Source organism: Bolinopsis microptera, chromosome 10 (assembly GCF_026151205.1).
Source record: "Bolinopsis microptera isolate Bmic1 chromosome 10, MBARI_Bmic_1.0, whole genome shotgun sequence".
Lineage (NCBI taxonomy): Eukaryota > Metazoa > Ctenophora > Tentaculata > Lobata > Bolinopsidae > Bolinopsis > Bolinopsis microptera.
Genome location: NC_087081.1, coordinates 3,281,473 through 3,304,235, shown reverse-complemented (window position 1 = coordinate 3,304,235; position 22,763 = coordinate 3,281,473). Strand labels below are relative to the sequence as shown.

The 22,763-nt window shown below is 36.0% G+C and overlaps 2 protein-coding genes across 2 annotated transcripts in view; both read right to left on the bottom strand.

The window, feature by feature from the left end:
- The window catches only part of LOC134821804 (potassium voltage-gated channel subfamily A member 1-like), a 38,931-nt gene extending 17,564 nt beyond the window's left edge, over positions 1-21,367 (bottom strand). The window contains exons 1-2 of the mRNA XM_063832585.1: positions 21,344-21,367; positions 453-532 (exon numbers count right to left, since the gene is read on the bottom strand). Coding sequence (XP_063688655.1) covers positions 453-503 — 51 coding nt within the window. The 5' untranslated portion in view covers positions 504-532; positions 21,344-21,367. The remainder of the gene's footprint in view (positions 1-452; positions 533-21,343) is intronic.
- The window catches only part of LOC134821802 (hemicentin-1-like), an 88,789-nt gene continuing 67,621 nt past the window's right edge, over positions 1,596-22,763 (bottom strand). The window contains exons 16-39 of the mRNA XM_063832584.1: positions 22,078-22,230; positions 21,150-21,222; positions 20,772-21,022; positions 19,945-20,099; positions 19,704-19,818; positions 19,280-19,421; positions 18,534-18,676; positions 17,057-17,148; positions 16,529-16,616; positions 16,099-16,215; positions 15,751-15,831; positions 15,446-15,566; positions 14,993-15,087; positions 14,330-14,466; positions 13,966-14,074; positions 10,145-10,230; positions 9,340-9,431; positions 8,848-8,939; positions 8,639-8,718; positions 8,299-8,400; positions 5,237-5,344; positions 4,855-4,973; positions 3,243-3,328; positions 1,596-2,148 (exon numbers count right to left, since the gene is read on the bottom strand). Coding sequence (XP_063688654.1) covers positions 2,099-2,148; positions 3,243-3,328; positions 4,855-4,973; positions 5,237-5,344; positions 8,299-8,400; positions 8,639-8,718; positions 8,848-8,939; positions 9,340-9,431; positions 10,145-10,230; positions 13,966-14,074; positions 14,330-14,466; positions 14,993-15,087; positions 15,446-15,566; positions 15,751-15,831; positions 16,099-16,215; positions 16,529-16,616; positions 17,057-17,148; positions 18,534-18,676; positions 19,280-19,421; positions 19,704-19,818; positions 19,945-20,099; positions 20,772-21,022; positions 21,150-21,222; positions 22,078-22,230 — 2,687 coding nt within the window. The 3' untranslated portion in view covers positions 1,596-2,098. The remainder of the gene's footprint in view (positions 2,149-3,242; positions 3,329-4,854; positions 4,974-5,236; positions 5,345-8,298; positions 8,401-8,638; positions 8,719-8,847; positions 8,940-9,339; positions 9,432-10,144; positions 10,231-13,965; positions 14,075-14,329; positions 14,467-14,992; positions 15,088-15,445; positions 15,567-15,750; positions 15,832-16,098; positions 16,216-16,528; positions 16,617-17,056; positions 17,149-18,533; positions 18,677-19,279; positions 19,422-19,703; positions 19,819-19,944; positions 20,100-20,771; positions 21,023-21,149; positions 21,223-22,077; positions 22,231-22,763) is intronic.

Below are 22,763 nucleotides of genomic sequence, written 5' to 3'. Positions count from 1 at the left end.
AAGACTTTCATGTTAGCACATACATGTATTTTAATGCAAATTTAAACTGTATTGCTTGACATTCAATTCGTCATTGGTGTGGTGATAATTTGTCCCAAGATGCCAGAATTTATTTATTTATTTTACTTGATATTACTTTTTAGAAACAAAATAAAGCAGTGAAGGCACAGTCATTGAAATAAGCTAAAAGATAATGCGACGGATTCTATTACGACGACCGAAATTTTGGCGGTCCGAAAATATGGCGAAATTTTCGGAAAACCGCCACATTTCGTACTTTATAAATATGTCTTGTAAGGTATTACTTACAACACACTTACACCAAACTTACACCACACTTCCACCACACTTACACCACACTTACACCACACTTACACCACACTTACACCACACTTACACCACACTTACACCACAGTTAGACCACACTTAAACCTCACTTAAACCTCACTTACTTGTCTGAAGGGAGATAGAATTGATCCACAAAACCGCGAACTGCTCTTCATTTCAAAAACTGGAGTCTCCGATACCTATACTAATTAACTTATGATTCAATTATGATTAATTGACGAAAAAGGATAACAATAATGAAAAAAAATAATACAATTAATGTGAAAATAGGGCGAAATTCGACTAAAAAAGTAAATACTTAAAGCAGAGGAACGATTTACTAACAATCTCAATTATACATTAGATATTGCAAGCGGAAATTGTGGAAATCGTGCGAATCAGCAACCGTAATTGATAAATGATCGTCATACTTGTATTTATACCGTCACTAGTGCAATATCTTTAAAAGTTTGAACATACTGTCACTTATCTCGAACATATTATGCATAGGATATGCTGTAATGAGTACTTCAATGTTTAATCGCCATTTACAGTGAGTGATTGGTCTCAAAAAGTTCACTGTTTTTGGGAGAAGTGTACGCCACAAACGAGATACGGTATAATTACTCACTAACAAGACTCCTCGTGCTTTGTTGTCTAAACGCAAAATCACGATGCAATACACTTGCAATGCCAGGTAAACCAAAGTCTAGGCCAACATTTCAACAAAGCCATGTCAATTAATACTATCCTGGTAGCACAGACCCTGCCACAAGATCATGGGTCATAACACAAAGAAAAGTCTGTCAGCTGTACACAAGCACTGCCTTGTGTAATTACAATGATTTATTGGCGGTGGGATCCTGTCATATCACACACTGTAGCTTGACGTAGTTCCAGTGATTACAAGGAGGATAATTATACGGATATTATAAAGGCTCTTTGTGTAGTAACCTAGAAACTGTGTCGTAGTAGTAACCTATTGTACCTAGTAGTAACCTAGTAACATATGGTAACCTAGTAACCTAGACAGTGTGGGAAGTGTTGGAGAATTTAATAATCTTAGCTGAGCAGTGCACAAATGGTATACATGCGAGTGGTGTGCGATCTTACTAATTCTATGGCGTCTAATTTTTCTTGTGTTCTATCAATATCATATCCGGAGTTAATGACATCATGCTGTTTCCTGACCTATTTATCGGTTGAACCTTCATACGCATCAGATCTTCGAACAAATTATTCGATTGGACAACACAAACACTATGTTTAATTAAATTCATTTAATAAAAAATTGAAGTAAAATACATTTTTTGCTCATAATTTCTTTTGCTTAGGAGCCCAGTGTGATCATGTAAAATGTAATCTTGTAAACACGATGTTAACATGCTGCATGTGTTTCTCCTCCGCAAGCGTTTCTCCTCCGCAAGCATATTATATCATAATATCAATATTGAGAACAAATAGGTATTTCACAATTCACTTCAATTGGTAATTTCACTATCACTATAAGTACTATAACATTCGCTACCCAACATAGTCATAAACCAATCATTCCAACGGAACCTTTACAATATAAACTGTAGCGCAAAATGTTCTGAACATTTTACGGTAGTAATTAAAAATAGTTAAACGGATGTATTGCTGGATAGCAATTTAAAAGTTTAAAAAGTAATCCTGGTCCCAATAAATTCTGATCTTTTCGTGAACCGTCATAGTTTGAATAATTGTCAATGGGTAAAGGGTTGCTGGGTGTCTTTATAAAGGAGCAGAATCAGAAACTCCCTCGTTGAGCTATGATGCTGAACTTTCTGTCAGCATGATCTGAAATAGTTGGATATACATATGGCATGATTTTAGGCTGGGACTAAATATGACTAAGTAGTAAGTAATTTTATTACAGGTAAAGTAATGAGGAAGATATTTATATATATTTAGTGATGAGAAAAGCAGCACAATATAATGTCCATATCATCTTAATGTGTTTTTCATCAGTTCCAGAAAGTACAGAAAACCATCGAAAAAGAAACGCAAAAATGACAGCCTGTCATTCCGCCGAATCTCTATTATGTTTATGAACATTATAGCCTGGGGTCCCCAGGTAATGACAGTTAGATCACCCGGCATTCATTTTCTATAATGATCAAACTATACAAGGCCCGGAAATAAAATGTATTGAGATCGATCCCCCTGGTATGGTAAGACACCCCGTATTTTCATGTAAAACGGTTGATTATCTTGTTCTCAGTTCGCTGATAAAGCGTGAAAAATCGATAAAAAGATAGTTTGTTCATTGTTCATTCATTTTGAATCTCCCAATAAGCAATTATAGGTTATTGCATAATTAATGAAGCTATTAAAATTGTGATCATCCTTTTATTGTAAGACAACATTTTTAGGGCTCTTACTAAATCGCTCGCCCAAAAATTTCACGTGACTTTGGTTTTTTTGGTTTTGCAGCCGCGTACAAAACGGTTTTACATAAACCCTAATCCCAACCCTAACCCTAACCATAACCCCGAAGCTATCCATAATCTTAACCACAACCCTAACCCTAACCCGAGCCCTAAATAATCGAATTCACGTTTTACTACTACTAGCCTGTCACGTGACCAAAACGGTTTTTTGCCCATAACTCTCCAGGGAAGCATTTTAACCCTACGTCATGGGGGGTGATTCGGAATCAGCGTCCAAAAATACACCGATCCTGATCACTTTCGTGCCTAAAGGGCCTTTTCACAAGAATTTTCTTAAAATTTGGGCGAGCGATTTAGTAGGAGTGCATTTTTAGCTAACTATAAGTTTCATGCCAGATAACAATTGTGTATCAAATTTACAGCAGGCTACATTTGTTGATCTTACTAAAATAATTTAGTAAAGCACTTTGTTTAAAAAAGAAACACAGAGATAAACTGTACCTACGGTGTTACAGTTATTGTCGTTGGCTGGAGTGGAGCATGAAGGCGATGCACTTTGAACCCTGGTATTGTCATCTCCGCGTGACCTGTCGGGGAAGTAAATTAATTATGAAAGATATCCACTTAAATATTTTATTAAACGTGACCTGTCTGGGAAATAACTTTAATTACGAAAAATATTCACTTAAATATTTTATTTAACGTGACTTGTCAAGAAAGTAAGTTATAGTGAAAAGCCCAGATTCACTTCACTAGACTTATTGTTGACCGTAATCCATTTTTGGACGCATTCTGTATACATTTTAATTGTATTATGTATTGACTATAGTTTAAACATTCGTTGGTGTTGTTGTATCGTGTTTGTCTCAATTTTTATTTTCTGTGAAGTGCCCACTTGATATACTTTATCGACATTTTATTTTTCGCTCCGCAGGTTTTCTCGAAAACTTGTTGATAAGGCTTCATTTGTATTTCAAAACAGATTCTTGATTCTTTTTATATGATACTATTGTGTACATGATGAAGTCGCCAAACCTGTAGCAGAAAACACTTTTTGCCCGTAAAGCCTTCTTCTACTATTTTATTCTTATTATGAAATTAAATCGTGCTTCTTATTATTTATATCCCATGCTTATATCAACAACGAATATTATGATAAATACAAAATTGTTGATGTTGAAGCAGCTGACATGGTGACACTTGTCGTGGAAGAAATTTAATTATGAAAGATATTTTATTAAACGGGTCCCGGGAAGAAACTTAATTATGAAACATATACTCTTAAACTCTTAAATAGGTACTTTATTTTAAAGATAAACTAAACTCTCTCCGACCATTTCGAATCTGTCCTGGGTATTATTGTGGTCTGTGGAGAATATGATATTGATATGCTAGTAAAAATGATACTTTTAACGTTTTATCACTAAGATCACAATTTTTCTAGGACACCTTTCTTAATGGCGGTTTGTAAATGATTCTAATGTTATTCATGTCTAATATGTGGATGAGAAAGCTGCCTGATAGGGAATAATTTAGCGAGCTACCTTTTTTCTCTCTTTGAGCAAACTTGCCACAGGTACATATTATAGGTCCAGGATCATGATATATAAAACTAAGTGAGCGGAGCTTACTTACTCTGATACATATTGATATAACACTATATCATTATCACTATCAGCTTCATTTTACTAGACACATTATATGGCAATATTACTTTTTATTAATTCGCATCGCTTTATATCTTCACTTCGAATAAAAATGTTTTATAAAACTCTGATGGATAGTTTTTTAACAGTGTCTTCGATTAGCACAGATACAATTAAAAAACACGCTGTTCTATGATTTTTGGTGTTTTTGATCAACTTGGCTACCAAGAAGTTTGTTTTAAAGTTTTAATCATCATGCAGATTGCAACAAATCTTCAAAACTCAAATTCGAGCTCAGTCAATATTCGGCTTGATATTTGGATGACATAAAAAGATGCCAATTTTGATTGCTGTAGATTTCTCTGAATGAAGGCAATCTACTAATTTAAGCGAGACTCGAGCTACGAAAGCACCATATTAATTTTGCAAAATATATCGTGCTAAGATTAAAAGGTTGTGCAGCTAACCTGACGGTTTGAGCAGAATTGCATCGTCTAGGGAGAGGCGGGAGTTTGTTTGAAGTGTCTGGGTTTACGTAAAGTGCAGGGTTAGGGGTGTTGGTGTCTTCGTTACCACTATCTTCTACCTAAACGTTATGTAGTTTGATCTTTGAATTTGCTTCCAAATTGAAAATCGTTGTTGAAACAAAAAAACGCGAATGAAACAATTAAATTTCATATTGTAAGAAGCCTAATGGGTTGTATGGCCTGGATTAACCGGCCTTAACTTCTTCCGGTCTTTCAAAGTTTCAAAACTTTTTAAAAACGGAGATATTAGGATGAAAAAGGTACACGTATGTGTAACTCTAAAAAGATATGTGTAGCTTTATGATTTGTACACTAAGCTTACTGTATCCGCTGCAGAATTGTGGTAGTACTCCGGAGTTACTAGTTTCCTTATCTCCTTCTCAAGAGAGCCCCGCTCAATGAAACCACTCTCAGACATTGGGGTCACTACCTGAATACGGGGAAAATTAATGATTTATTTGGAGGAAGTGCATCGTTTACAGTATTTGTCATACGTTATATGACCCGTCGCGCACGAGTACGCGGCCCCCTGTATCGTATAAACGATACAGGGTCACGACGTGATAGCAATACTGAATACAGTATTTATCTGAAAAAACTGCGTTACGATGAAAGTTGAAACCATATGCTGTCTTGTAGCTAAAAATTTATAAAGTGACTCAGTGTTGCTTTGGCGGGTAGCTCAATTTAATGTTGAAGTTTAACGGTGAAAATTTGTCAACAAGTGCAAACAAAACTGCAGTTCTATGTCAGGTGTCATTGGTGGACATTCGCTTCACAGCTCATCAAATGACAATGGTACCCGATTGTTGGACTTTTGCATTGCCCACCAACTTACCATCGGTGGCACTATGTTTCAGCAAAAGGATATACATAAAGGTACGTGGAGATCACCTGATGGTCGTACTGTAAACCAAATAGACCACATCTGTATCAGTAAGAAGTTTGGAGGCTCTTTGCTAAATGTAAAAGTTTGTAGGGGGGCTGACATTGGGTCTGATCACTATTTGGTAAGAGCACGACTGAGAATGAAGCTTATGTCAGTGAAAAAGAAGCAGGAACGTAAGCTTGAGATTCCTGCTATTGAGCATCTGCGTGATCATTCACTTGTTTCCGAATACAATATTGTTCTGAGAAACAAATTTGACTGTTTGGAACCTGAGGTTGACCTGGAATCAATGTGGGACAACTTCAAGACAACTGTCCAACAAGTTTCCATGGAAATCCTTGGGCAAAGACCTCGAAAAAAGAAGGACAGGCACCAATCTCAGAAGACAAAAGAATTATTGAAGAACCGTAAGGAATTTAAGCGTAAAGACCCTAATTCAAACGCTAACAGATCAGAGTATTCTAGATTGAATAAGCTCTTTAAAAAAAGTAGCGAGGTGGACGATAACAACTGGGCACGTAGAATGGCCAATGACTTGGAAGAAGCTGCTAGAAAAGGTCAGCAACGTGAGGTATGGCAGAAGATCAATGTCATATCTGGAAAGAAGAAGAAGCAGTCAACTGCAGTTAGAGACGTATCTGGCCAGTTGATTGCCGACCCACATGCCCAGAAAGAAAGGTGGAAAGAGCACTTCTCTAGGCTATTGAACCCTCCCCCGCAAGAGGCCAATATTTCTGACCTAGACAACATCCCTCCGCAACCCAGTTTTGACGACCTTTCCGACTCGGATGAAGCTCCTACAAGAAACGAGATTGTTGATGCCCTCAAAAAACTCAAGAATCACAAAAGTCCAGGAGTGGATGGTATCACCAACGAGCAACTTAAGTATGGACAGGATGGGTTGGTCGATCAACTAGTTGTGTTGTTCAAGAAAGTGTGGGAAGATGAGAAGATTCCTGAGGATTGGTCCAAAGGTGTTATTATCATCGTTGGAAAGAAAGGTGACACCTCTCATTGCGCTAACAACAGAGGCATTACTTTAAGATCCACAGCCTCGAAGCTCCTACAGATGATACTCCTGCGGAGACTTAGCAATGGCATGGAAAAATTCCTCCGGGAGAATCAAAGTGGTTTTAGACAGAATCGCTCATGTATTGACCAGGTTTATTCACTCCGCTGTATTATACACCAATGCATTGAGTATAATATCCCTCTGTATATTAATTTTGTTGATTTCAAAGCAGCTTTTGATTCAATTGACAGGCAGTTCATTTGGAGAAGTATGCAGCACTACGGCTTACCTGACAAGTACATTAGAATTATGAAGGCGTTCTTCACTCACACAGTTAGTGCTGTTAGGGTCAATGGAGAGGTCACTGGTTGGTTTGATGTCAACTCGGGTACTGGGCAAGGTGATATACAGGGACCACCAGTCTTCAACTTTTGTTTGAATTTTTCGGCATACCTTATGGAACTGAACAAGGTCATTAGCAAAGGGGCTTTATTGCAGCTGCCAGCCCCCGGGGTAGAAGAGAAACATCTTTTGGACACTGATTACGCTGATGACATGGCCATGTTAGATAACTCAAAAGAGGGGCTGCAGGAAACCACTGACCTTCTCTGCAAATACAGTGCCTATGCGGGTCTGAAGATTAATGCTGGCAAAACACAGAGCATGGTTGTCAGCAAAAGTGCATCGCAGAGGCCGTATTCTAAAGACGACACTATGGACATCAATGTGGAAGGTCTCCCAATACAGCAGGTCAGCAATTTCACTTACTTGGGTGCAATCATCAGTGCGAATGGAACAATTGACAAAGAACTGTCAGCTCGAATTCAAAAGGCCTCTGGGGCATTCTATCAGCTCAGCAGTATATGGTACAGTCGCAACATCAAGACTCCAACTAAAATCAGGATTTACAAAGCGGCTGTTCTCACTATACTGCTTTATGGAAGTGAGGTATGGAATACCACACAGACGCAGATGAAAAGATTTGAGGTGTTCCATCATAGATGTCTGAGGAGAATCCTGAAAATAAAATGGTTTTATCATGTATCTAATGCTGATGTACTTAAGCGGGCTAACATCGCCCCTGTTGATACTTTCGTACGAGCAGCTAGACTCCGATGGTTTGGCCATGTGGTGAGGATGCCAGAAGAAAGAATACCCAACTATCTTCTGCACTGGATCCCAAAGCATGGTAAAAGGTCGAGAGGTAGACCTAGGAAAAACTGGTTGTCATGTGTCCGGGAGGATGCAGCAATCTTCACAGGTGTCGATAACATCACGATAGAAGATGCAGAACAACAAGCTACAGACAGGCACTGGAGAGGTCTAATACACCGGAGAAAGGAGTTACTATGTGGTGCAGGCCACTCCAACGACTAGGAGGAGACCTTTTCAAGTACAAGTAAGCAAACAAAAATTAAACTTAAACATACTTTTAACCGTCTCTGTCTCCTTCTCTTCAAACAAAAATTAAACTTGAACCTACTTTTAACCGTCTTTGTCTCCTTCTCTTCAAACAGTATACAGCGAGCAACAGTGGTCCAACCAACACAACAAATACAACTGACAGCACCGAAGAGAGAATTATCTGAGGTAGCTTGAAATTCAGAATAATTTATTTGCGAGTTTTTGAACATTGTTTTTTGATAGAATTAGTCAGATTCAGAATCACATTCGTGAATATTTTAACTTTGATGTTGGTGTACTGCTTTAGTCAGAGTCACAATCATATCAGTTTCCATATTGAACCCTATTTTATTTATGAAATATTATTTCTATTTAATTAGTTTGATGGAATAAGATAATTATATAACTATCAGTATAACCTCCGTAGTTGACTCCGATCCCAACGAACTAGAAGGCTCCGGGGACAGAATCAGTCTCAGAAACCTGATGTCCGTTTGACCTGAATGGATATTGTTAAGTGGCTGAGGGCTGCCAACAAACGCCTCAAGTGGAGGTTCACTGTTTGGTCCTGTGTTGCTCAAAATAGTTGCAAATTACACATGCTAATTACCTGCATTGTGTTAATTACCTGCATTGTTTGTAGCCCTGCATTCCCAAGTTCCAGCATCCCCGCTGCTCATTGATTCTATTCTCAACAAAACCTCTTTAACTGCACTAAACCTGGGTAACAAGGAAACAATTAATTATGGTAGCCATGCCAAAAACAGACTATGTCATTAGAACGTTTACGTACGTCACAGATCGTGATGGTTTAATCCAAAGCCTTTCACAAAAACCCTCTAATCACAATTCCACTCAATTGACACGCATACAAATATTTAAAATTTGTCTCACTGTCAAACTTGAAAAAACTCGACACAAATATGCTACCTTCCGCTGGGAATGGTACTTGTTTTCTGTTTATAAAAACATAACGTCTTTGCTTTGCGAAGATTTCCAATAAAATTTCATAAAATTTATATTCTCGTTGTTACATGGTAACCAGATTATAAAATTGTATTAACTTATTAATACTACATAAATATTTTATTTATTAACTAAATTTGTTTTATTACTTTACCTTAGTTCAGAGTGTGTGTCAGATTGTTTGTACCAAGACACAGTTGGTTCCGGATCACCCGCAGCTCTACACACTAGGTCCAACTTATCACCCTGGTAACCAGGTATATAGTCATTACTAATTACAGGTCATTAACTGGTCATTAACAGGCGATAAATAGGTACGTGATCACCGTTTTAATAATTAATTTGTTTTACACCTTATATGGAAGTTTTAATATTTTTGTGACGTTCGAAAATACCATGACGAACTTGTCCTTGAACTAGATAAATTACGTTAATCATGACGACTAAGCACTATTTTGATGCGATGGTTGGGGTTTGGTAAATCATAGAATATCTTTTTTGTGAGCTTCTGATCTGGTGAGATTTTGATCAAGAAATCAAACTTTTATAATTTCAAAAGTTTGAAAACATGTTGAGTACTTTCAATGCAAATCCCTTAATCTGTAGCCAAATGATTGAATTCATGAATACCATGTGCTGCTCAGTGCTCATACGATTGAAACGTAGCCTGTTTTCTTTTTTATTCAAAAATGTATAATCAGAAGTTTTAAGGATCATCACTGATTAAATGAACAATAACAATTAATCATTTGAACTTGAAGAGCGGGGCAGGTTATATTAACTAGCAAAAACCCGTCTAACCCTTAAGTAGTATACCTAGTGGTATATACATAATATATATATATCGTCTCGCTTTATATATAGTAACTAGTAAGATGTTGCTATGGGGTAACAAGTCCCCATTCATCGTAGTCCGATAGTGTCACTGCACCCTGGCCTAATATTAAAAAGAACCGAACCTGTCTTTTCTCAATGAGAGGTGGCATATCGTATATCCTCGGCGGACTGTCTCCTAAAACTGTTACGATCACCGACTGAGATCGAGCTGAAATAGTGTTGAAATAGTGTTGAAATTGTGTTGAAATAGTGTTGAAATAGTGTTGAAATAGTGCTGAAATTTAATATACAGGCTGCATCATCACAAATTGAAGTGGTCATGTTTAATCTTAATGCTTTAATGGTTAAATTTAATATACAAGCTGCATCATACACTCATGAAACAGAAAGCGAGAAACCTTGAGACTGTTAGATTCGCGGAATAAAATCCAGCTGAAATTTAAGTGATCATGTTTAATCTTAAATCTTAATGCTTTATAAATAGTTAAGGAGTTAAGAAGAACCAGATGTGGGTGAGGTCCGCAGAGGTCACGAGGTGTCACGAGGTGTCATGAGGTGTCACGAGGTGTCACGAGGTGTCACGAGGTGTCACGAGGTGTCACGAAGTGTCATAAACGATTATAAACGATTATTTGTGAACCTCTTATAAGCTTATAAGTGCTTTGAAAGCGTTGATAAACGGTATAACAGTCTCGGAAATAGTAACTAATAATCGCTCAGTAACTGAAACTTGCCTATTTTATCACCACCATATTTTCTTATTTATTGCATGCACTTAGGTAAACTTACCTTTTAACGATACAGTAATTTGTCTGGTAAGAACCTATTAATATCAACTGACCGATCAACTGCTCAGTTTATTGAATAAATCAGGGTGAGAAGTCGGGGGATGCAGGCAACAACATTTTTATTGGATTGAGAAATAATCTTTGCATTTCTAAAATATAGTCACATTTTGATTAGGTATAACTGATGATGAAAGAAAATATTCTACCAATGTTATAAAAATATTATTGGAAGTTTAATTCGTTGTCTGATTGCGGGAAATATTGACTCTTGATAATATCGCATTTAAAAAAATTGAATACATTTTTAAAATTTCGATAATAAATAGCTGACTACTTCATGATCATGAAAGTTATATTATCTTCAATATATTATTATGCTGACTTAAAATGATATAACTTCATAAGTATGGTCATTTTGCGAATATAAGGAAGTGAAGATGTTCTTCTGTTGCAATTATAACCGTTATTCCAGTTGTTTTTACAGACTCATTACACTTACTGCAGTTGATTTTTATCAATTGATTGGAAAAAAGACTTTTCCACGATTTCATGTTTCGATCAAACAATTTTTGGGATGTTTTTCTCTGATCATTAATCATTATGGAGTTTTTGATTTAATTAACATTTTAAAGCAATACTTTTTACAGTAGCCCATTGGGTGATCAGTATTATAAAGTGCGCATAATATAATGTGCTACAGCACAATTTGCAGTAAATAGAAAACATTTTTCTGCTTCTTAACCACAAAACTGCGCAAATTGTGCTTTTTATTTAACGAGGGTATATTTTTACGAGGGTTTTGTAATTATTTTTGAATCGTTTAATCCGTATTACATTCGTGTTATTTAAATACCTATGAAGCATACCAGGTAAACGGTCACGTGTTACTTTGACGCGTAACATAGCTTATATAATAGGTCATGGGTAGCCTTCCGGCTAGTTTCGCTACCAGTACCACTCCCTGATCTGATTTCCTTAACTGCTGCTAATTGCTGCTAACTGCTGCTAACTGCTGCTAACTGCTGCTAACTGCTGCTAACTGCTGCTAACTGCTGCTAACTGTTGCTAACTGCTGCTAACTGCGCCATTTGCAGCACGGATATAACGATTAAGTCTGTTGTCAATAGTTTGATTTAAGCTAGCTCTGATCTTGGGCAAATGCAAATGTTTTATTTTGCAGAAACCACTTAACAAATTGAACACATTGTAGGAATTTTGTTCCCCGAAACGCGTTTTAGTCATGGAAACATATTGGTCCGAGCGAAAGACGATATTAATTTTTATTATAAGTTTATCTACAATGACAAAGTATAAGCAACTTTAAGTTTCAACCTTTGATGAGTAATCAAGCTAGTAGTGTATTATATGGCACGTACTGTTCACAGGTTGTGAGATATTCTAGGATCTGTAATAACGTTGTTGCTTTTTCTGATAGAGTTTTAAAGTTTACTGATGATTTAATTGAGTTGGGTTTTAGACGGGATCGTCTTAGTAAAATATACTTATCAGTGGTAAAGAGGCACGGGCTAAAGAATAAGTTTGGTATTGGGTGTGGAAATATATTAATGCCATAGCTTGACCTATGGCATCCTTTTCTAATGTTGCAAAATATTTGTCGCACGTGTTGAATTTAGTTTTATAATAAATTTGCGGCGGCGCAAATCGGAGTCTTAGAATTACGCGGGAAATTACGCGGGAGTAATTGGAGTTTGGGGCAGTTCGTTTTATGACGTATCGACTACGTTTGCTTAGTATACTTTATTCCTACCGTTTTATTACATTTTTTACTTTATCTACCTATCACTATACAGTATACATATTTAATCTTAAATTATCATTTTAGTGGAACTATGTAAAAGGGGATCGTTGCTAGCGTTAAAACTGTTTTAACCCTGCCATAGTCAGTTGAAAGTCTGATAGCATATGTTCCGTTTGATTTGACCAAACTAATGCCTTTCATTGCTTTATAGCCTCGAATCAGCAATTGTGCGGCCTTTTGTCACTGACCAATACAATTAAATTGTAAAACCATTATTCTGAGTATACAATAACCCTTTTATTACATTTTTAGTGAACACATTGTTACCTGGGGACCCCAAGCTATTTATATGTTCAATGTTCATAATAGAGATCAGATTCGGCGGAATGACGTACAGGCTGAGTGCCGCCCAGTAAACACGTTGCGGTTTTACTTATATAAATTACTACCATCACCGGCACTGCCTAGCATTAACATTTAAAACATATGATCGTTGTTCTGCTCACTAAGCAGTGCACATACTAACATGGTTAAACTATAAATATTAAAGATGGATTGAACATATAAAGTGACTTACTTACAATAAGCTTACATCTTCATTGGCGCACAGCCCATGCAGGGAGCTGGAAAAAAAATCAGTACATATATTGGGGCTTATTTTTCAGTAACAGAGTCACTCAGTTACTGCAGAGTGCCCTATTGAAATAATTTTTTATGGTACGACTTGCTATCATCAATCATTCGAGGAATACATGAAATCAAATAATATCGATGTTCATTTTTTTCCGAATTAATCGTTATATCCGTGTTTTTTTGTTGTTGATATTTTTGATCGGATCGAGTCAAATTGTAATGTATTGTGCTTGGCCTTTTGATATATATAACACATGAACTTTAAAAAGTGGAAACCTTAGCTTCTAAATTAACCGATATTAGTAATAATATATTATTACTACGTGTGATCAGGTGATTGGGTTGACACTAGATCCGCACTAGATCCGCACTATATGGAAATCGTGCAGAAAGCCCAATTATACGGTATATAACTAGCACGCTATCACATGATTTTTTAAATGGATTTTTTACTTGTAGCATGTTCGCAAACACGCCTATAATAAGCAATTCAATGTTGATTGGGTGTGGCCTCTAAACCTCGAATTTCCAAATTTTGGCCACGGAATCCCCGAATGAGTATTTTCAGCTTTACAGTATACCATCTTCAGATGTGAAGCAGGGCTACGTTAAAAGGCCCAACGTATCATGTGTATACTGACTTGTTTAGATCCTCCAGTTACGTTGACCTTGTAACAACTAGTAACTGTTAGTAACAAATAGTAACCGTTTATAGTAACTGCACTAGTAACAGTTACTAAGAGTTACGAAATATGCAACTTACCGGTGTGACACGAGGAGACAGGGACCAGCTCTAATGTTACAACATGTTTAGATCCCCCAGCTACGTTGACCAGGGTCAGTCTGGACTTTCCCACTATTGCGTTGTTCGTCTGCGGAAGTAATGGAATTATGATTGTTAAAAATACACTTTGTTAAAAATACACTTTGTTGTAGTTTGAATTGTAAGTTTTTAAACGAATTGTGGTCTTTGCAAACCTGCACATTAGTTAAATGGAGACCACCCACAATTTCTTTCGTTTAAAACTTCCTTTCACGTTTACTTTAAATTTAATAGTTCCCTTTAAGTTTGTATCGTCTAGACAGACCCGCAGTATCCGCTAGTAACTATATAACATAAAACTTACAGAGGAAGATATCTCCAGTTTGTTCAGGAACCACTTGAGTTGAGGGAGTGGTTGGGCAGTAACGGAGGCAGTAATAGTTACGTTGTCTCCTGGTCTTAGGGAGGTCGATGGAGCCATTAACACCGCCGATATCGGCTCTGAACAAATTCAGTTTTAATTAGGGGTTGTTCACAAATAACGTAATCACGTTTTGGACAATATTTAACACCCCCTCCCCTCCGTAATCAGTTTTACACATAGCTATTGTGTCAAACTTACACTAGCGTAATCATTTGGAAACCACCTGCACCCCGCTCGGCAGATTACCTAATATGTGAACGACGGACCCTATATCATAAAGCTATTTATACCAGGTTTGATTTCTAGAGTTCTAGAGTCAATACGACTTAGCACGTTACATGTTTTGCACATGTCAGGTACCGCAGGTACAAGTCTAGCAGAGTCTACGACTATTTGCTTATATCGCTTGACATTTGACAACCGTTTAATCTTATTGATTTAACTGATTTTATTGATTTAACTCAGGCTGTCTGCTTAAGATGCTTGCTTACCATTTAAATTAAATTATTCGTCGCGAGTTTAAAGATCTGTTCTTAATTCTTATACTCACTAACTACTTCCAATAAGTTCCCAGTAGCAATTATTAATAATAATTTGACTAACCATAAATCTCGAGGTCAGTATGAACGTACAACGGAGTACCGTCTTTCGAGTCTGCGATTTCAAAGTGGACACTTTTCGTATCCGATGTTATCGAGCTGAAAAAGCTGAGCTAGTACGGTGGGACCTCGTCAGAATATAAGTTGACTGTTACATCGCTTCCTCAAATTAGTTATGTAGTTGTAGTGTGGTTATAGTATTTATAAAGCTGTCACTTTATAGTCGAGACAGAATTAATAATATTAATTTATATTTCATTGTGTAGTAGTCAGTCATGCAGCTCAATCAAATTATACTTAGGAGGCGGAATTGTTTAATAGTTTAACAAAAAAAAAGAAACAAAAAGGGAATAACAAAACGCGTATAACAATTAAAGCGAAACAAAAAATATTATCAAAGATAATCCAAATTTTTTAAATGTTGTTCAAACTCATAAATTTTGACAATTAAGCAAACCTGATAAAAGCCTCATACTCCACAAAGCCAGGGTCTATCTGAATGGATGTGTTTTGGAAACTTGGCAACACTTCCGAGATAGTTGTAACGTTCCATTTAATGTATCTTGGCTCCGGGTAGACTGGGTGAATTTTGGTTGTGGTAGCTTTATAGTTACTTTCAGTCTCAAATGATGATCAATGGAAAAATCACAAAAAATGAGATTTTGTCTAGAAATCCAACCACAAATGCATTGTGCGAATGGGTGCAGATCCTAGAAAAAAATTGGCCCGAGAATTTAAAAAATGAAGATTAAAAAGTCTAACCTGCAATGATATGAGCAATAGAAATATCTGCATTTGAGGACGCGCACACCTTAGTAATACACTTATAACAAGACAGCGAATCTGAAGGTATCTGTATTAATACAATTGTAACGATCTATTTTGTTACATACACGTAAAAAACAACAAAAATCTTTATAATTATAAATGTATGTAAAGATTATACATAATACATTTCTCTTTGCTGTTTTTCATTTGACACGTCATGTCGAATTTGATAAATCATAATGAAAGCCCATAGATAATACATTTTAACCTAAATCAATGTCATCACACAGATTAATTTATTTCAGAGGTTAAACTTATTTTTAAATGAATGAACAAACTTACATGTGTTAACTACATTAGTAGTTTTCCTGTCACCTCCCCAAATGTTCTCCGCTGAGCACTCAATCCTGGTAGTTCCCAACTGGGAGTTTTTAACTCTGACCTGATAACTTCCTTCTCCTGAGGTTTAGAATATTACCATGGTAACCAATGCAATATAATACTACCATGGTAACCAAGGTTACCATGTATATGTGGTTAGCTATCATTGGCCACATGTAGTCACAACCAACTTATATAACAGCTATATGCTTTCAATAAGTATTCCGTTCAGATTACATTTTCTTAAAAGTTACCCGTCGAATTCCAGGAATATTTTTCAAAGATGTGTGCTTACTGATCATGTTTATAACATAAACCAGATTATAATAACAGCTGAAGATATTATAATATCCAACTAGTGTGACTTACCAAGGTAACCAGTGTGACTTACCAAGGTTATATACGAGTATTCCGGGTGAATTAGAGCCGGAGGTTGAGTTTAAACCGTTGATCAGAACTGTCACAATCGGTGTAGGCACCTGCGGAGTATGCGATGACGTCACTAGGCAATGACGTCACTAGGCAATGACGTCACTAGGCCAATGATCATTCCTCCAACTCTTTAAAATGTTTAGCGCGCATGCTTTTAATTTGTTGACTACGGTGCCGTTTCACCATCGTTCAGATTATAATGCTATTTTGATCATTCATTCATGATTGGATTATGTTTCAACTTTTCAATGTTTATATTTTTGGTCAGTATTTGATGAAAGCTTCAAACCGAATCATGGTTACAACACAACAATCAGCCTCAGAGTTGAAAACAATATAATAACTGCGGTGACACACGTTGCTTTGTATAAAAGGGTATAAACGCAACGTGTAGCAATAACTGTGGTAGATTTCATCATATCTTGCTCTGTTTTCCAATACAGCAATACTACATATTATACTATTATGCATGATATTATGTTCTTACCCCAGTAGAATTGCAAAATATATCAGTTGGTTCAGTTTCGTTATATCTGCTGTTTCTTTCTACTGGTGGCGATAGCTCTACCTCTGCTTCACCTGGTGGACAATGAATAGCCTATATAATCGTATAACAAGAGGAAGGTTATATTCTTATATAAAACCTAGAGAATTGTTTATGTTAAACCTAAGAAATTATCAAAATTAAACCTCCAAACTCCAAAGCTCCTTCAAATTTTATGCTGCAATGGTTTAAATATAGTAAGCTGAATGATTTCTAGAGAGTAGAGACAGATACGTTTAGCTTAGAAGCTTTTATATGTCATGTGTTAATCGTCTTCAACAACCCACTGATCTACATAGTCTGATCCAAGTCTATAGACAGTATATTTTTGACTAATTTGATTTATAGTTTATAATTTGGCGATCAAAATTCAATTGTTGCTAGACTTTAATAAGTTTAATCTTTAAAGTGATCCTCGGCGCTCGCAGTCGCATTTATTATAAATTCTATTGTTAGTGTTTTCAGAAATCATGGCATGATGCACTTAGCAGCCCTATATAATAAAGTGCGTACTGCGTCTGGTTCAATTGAAACCAGTTTTAATTTTAACTCTTCCCTAATAAAACCACTATTTCAGATCTTAAAACTGGTCAATTTATCTATCAACTACCTTATCGGACCATATTTGACTGGACATTAAATGAACGGACATAATTATGAACGGACATTAAATTGAACGCTCTAGGCATTCAAAACCATAAAAAATCCAAATTTGTTCCTCTTTTTTTTGGCGTTTTTAAAATTTCAGCAGATAATTCGTAAATTACTTTTTCATACAATGAGCAAGAAAGGCAGTCGTTAAGCAGTAAAAAATTTCAAAATATCTGTAGATCAGTGTCTATGATTATGAAAGTTGTGTAAAAACAACAGATATGAAATATGACTAGACTTGATAATCATATCACAGGTCATCTTCCTCAAATTGGTTATCGTGCATTAAATTATTCCATGCTTAAAGCATCATATCAATAATTGGTAATACCTGCTTTTTGAAAAAAAAATTTTATGTGACCACCTCAGTCCTGCATTTCAGTGTAAACTTTTACAAGATGTGGAGGTAAGTGGATGAGGAAGCCGAAGATCAAGAAGGTGATCATACCATAATGTGATACTTAGAACTTTAGACTATTTAAATTGTATAGTAACTCGTTTTTCATTGATCCAATGATATATAGTTTAGTCCGAATCCGATGATATAAGAAATTACAATTGACTGAAATTAAAAAGTTGTCATATCCTAAACATGAGTTCGCAGTGGAATAATATTGGAAAAAATCTTAACGGACTTCAACTTGGACGGACCTTAAACGGACGGACTTTATTTGAACGGAAATTTAGATGAACGCTAGGACCTCCAGCGTTCAATTAATTTCCGTTCAAATAAAGTAATACAAATTTCATCTATGACTATACTACTCACGATAAAATAGCAACCGGAGCTCTCTTTCATCTACATCCCCCAACACATTGATAGCTTTACAGCTCCAATTACCGACAAGTTCTGCAGACATTAGATAAGTGTAGGTCAGCACAACGTATTCTCCCAAACTAGAATCAGATTTTCTGTAAGACCCTGGTTAGTACACAATAATTACAGTAAAAGCCCCTGTTTAACGGGGTAGTAAAGATTCGCGGTAAATCGGGGTCCGTGGTAAATTATTGGGGTTTTGTTTGTTTAAAAGTTTAAATTATGCGAGGCCTTATAATTGGGGGAGTGGGAATGGTCGCTGCAAATCGGGTTGTGTGGTAAATATATATTGGGGTTTTACTGTATAGATACCCCAAGTGGGGTATTAAAAACATCTAGTAATACAGAAAATTGTTCACATTTTCAGAAATAATCCAGCATACTTCCAAACTATAAGTGCTTTGATTAATTAATTACTTTGCGGTGCTTAACACTCTTAACACTCTCAATAAGTATGTTTACTTCGGATAGTCGGGCTTCACAAAGATAATGTTTTGTGTTGCTCAAATACACATAATCACCAATCGCTTAACACTCAATGAAATTCACTACTATATGAATAAACATTTTTGAGATTATACGAAAATGTGGTTAGAATTATAAGGAAAAGAATTGTAAAATTTGTTTTAGTTTTCCACTACAATTTAATCACCGATGTAAACAATAAAAGTGCTGAAAAGCTTGAACAGAGAACTCACAAATGAGTAGTAACATTCATTACTTTATCCCCTTGCCGGTATAAAGTGAGGTTCACAGCTGGCTGTCCGTGTCCGATACAGGTTATTATTCCCACATTACCCACAGGTACATCCTTGTAGTCCAGCGTCACGTTAGGCTTATCTAAAAGTAAAAGGAGATTGATTAAAGGAATTAAACAGTAATTAAACATTAAATTATCAGAGGGAGCACTAACACTCCCGTCTAGACTATGCAAGTACGGTAGCAAAGTATTAAAAGAAAAACTCGAGATTCCAAAACGAACACCAAAAAATTTAACTTTGCACGTAAAGAGTGTTTTACAAATCCTGGATGTTCTTTAAAGTTCACAATTTTCACAAGTGTAATATAAGAAATATTCCTTATTGTGATCAGCATGCTGCATGATTAGATATCTTAATTTACCGTAATCAATAGAAAGGATAGTCGATGTAGTCATTGTCATTCCCCATTCGTTCTTCACTGTACAAACGTATTCCCCTTCATCGGCAAACCCAAACGATTCAATTACCAGAGGATCCTGAATGAATTTATTTACGTAAAAGTTTCAAGATATTTAGAGCATACTTGATCCTCATCTTAAACTTTCCAATCATGAAAATGTCATTTAATAATGATATTTAATAATACGGAGCATGATTCTGACCTGCCCCTCTGTAGTGACGGTGGTACCAGAAGGTAAGCTCCAAACCGTGCCACTAGGTGCCGGGTGTCCCTCTACAGGACAAACTAATTCGTACCCTTTTGTCTCTATGTAAACCGTCCTTTCTAATGTCAGGTTTTCTTGTAGGTGGAACGGTTCTGTGAATAGTCAGGTGATATTAATAACGATACAATTTCGTGGTTACTATAAATAGTTTCAACGTTACTAGCATCATCAGAACTGTTTATTTTCTACCGGGTTGTTTTTGTTGCAATAAGAAATTGTTTCCAGTTATTGAGTTTTATGATTAATGCAGCTTCGCAAACTGTGCGTGTGCACAGTGGATTGAGCTCGCCATGTTGTTGATTACTTATGGTTGCGAGAACCTTTGAAGATGAAATGTTCTTTGTTAATGGACATTTTAACAGATTTTAAAAGGATCATACAAACTTTTGTAGATTTAAAACGAAAAATAATCTATTTTCCTAACTATAGCGCTATAATCTATAGGCAAAAACTTTCATAGAAAATCTTGGTTTTGTAACATTTTAAGTCCATTAGTACTTTTTTAAATTATAGAATCATCACCCCAATTTGGCGGGGATTTCACTATTAGTAATTATAATCGAATCAATGTCATGATTGTAGTCATTTAACACACCGCAGTTATTATTATTTTAAAAATGAAAATGAAGTCTTTACGTTGCAGATGGTTGATGGATATTATCAGATTGAATGCAAAAACTTTACACTTTCTATATACAAAATCTTTATGTTTAAATCTCCAAACATTTTGTCACGTTTTTCTTTTAAATAATGATTTTCCTTACCATGAACGTACAAGATTCGTGTCGCGGACAGACTTCCAAACTCATTTACTCCTCTGCACAGGAGTAAAACTGATTCAACACTTTTGTTGGTCAACCAGGAAAATGAATACGTGCTATCTTGTGCCATGAGAAATGCTCCTTCATCAATCTCTATTTCATCTGCTTGCGGAGGTTCATTGGTAGGCTTAATGCGGTTTATGTTAGTCAGGTAGACTTTTGGTTCAGGAGCAGGATACCCATCAATTTTGCAGCTGAAATACGTATGTTTTTTAGTATTTTTTATCGTTGTTTGAAAATTTGACATGATTATTAAGAAATCTGGATGTTTTATCTTTTTACAAAAAGAATTTTGTTTAACAATTAATGCTGGATACTTACAGAATGTTAATCATAGTTCCAGATGTTACATTTAGAAGCTGTGGTTCAAATTCTTCAGTCCAAAAGGGTTTACCTAAAAACACAGATCAATAATTATCAGTATATCCCGCAATAGGAGAACGAATGAGTTTAAAAACTTTCCAATTCAATCTTTACAACATGGGCAGAATATTTTTGTTCATCATCAGCTGTACCTCAAATTATTTGTTATATAGTAGTGTTGAAAGTATTATAATTAGATTAAATTACCTGAAATATGTTACGAAATCAGCCACTTAGTAGCAAATTCTATTTGGCAGAAAGCTATGCTGGCTGTGGCAAAAATGGGGATCCAAAATACTTAAGGCTTATAATGACACATAATTGGTTTGCTTTCATGGGGCTTACAATGGCCAACGATGACGTAAAATTGCGCACAATGAGGTACAACAATCGTTCAATCTAATCAAACTGTGACTATAGCTGAGAGAGTTGCTGACACCAATCAACAAGAAGCCTAACAAAAGAACAACTTACAACATTAAACCGCCAATCTTAATCAACAAAGCAAGAATCTGCATTGATATTGTCACTTTCGATCTTGCATTATTTTTATTGTTCACGATTATTAATTAAATAAATAAAGATATAAAGTTGTCAACCCAACAATTTGTTTAATTTGTTCAATATAATGGAATGATCTATCATTTGTAGTGGTTCACTACTGACATAGTTAGATAGTTGGGGGAAACACACTCCACGAGCTTTTAAAAGCAATTAACGAACTCCGCGAGCTTTTAAAAGGTTGTATAACCGAACTACACGAGCTTTTTAAAGGTTTAATAGTATAATAACCGAACTCCACGAGCTTTTAAAAGGTTTAATAGTATAATAACCGAACTCCAAACCTAGCATATAAACTAATAATAATACTGGGAATCAGACTCACTGAGTATGAGGATGTCGATATAGTCACTGTCACTCCCAAAGTTATTCTCTCCGCTGCAACTGAATCTTCCCGTATCTTCTAGGTTTGCTGATTCGATCGTAACGAGACTTGAACTGCTTTCATCACTTATTGTTTTAGTTAACTCCTCTTCATCTGTAAAAATTAAATTCAATTATAGTTGTATTTTTTAACTATAAGTGGCAGTGCTAGCTGACGAGTAATATCGCAATATCCAATTTTGACATTTTAAAGTTAGAATCGACATAGGAAATTTGTATTTTTCATAATATTTGTTGTTGATATAAGCGGGATGTAGATTCAATATTTCATTTTATTTCATGCTGAGTTTTGTACGACCATCAACGTATGAAAAATGTGTAAAGCTGTTGCATGGGTTTCACTGTTCAGTTATACCTAAAGCTCTAAAGGGTTGAAACGCTCCTGAAACCGTTACACTGCCTAGCTGCTTAACCGGATCTCTTGAACCACTTAGCGCAATTTTGTGCTCTATTGACTTATTGATAATTTCTGTTCGACTATATTACTCGCCGTAAAATATTACGCCAGTAGTAGATATATAGCAACAGTTCTCGTCACTTAATTGAATCAGTAACGGTCTCCGTTGTGCAAGTGCTGTGGTTACCTGGGGACCCCAGGCTATAATGTTCATAAACTATTATGTTCAT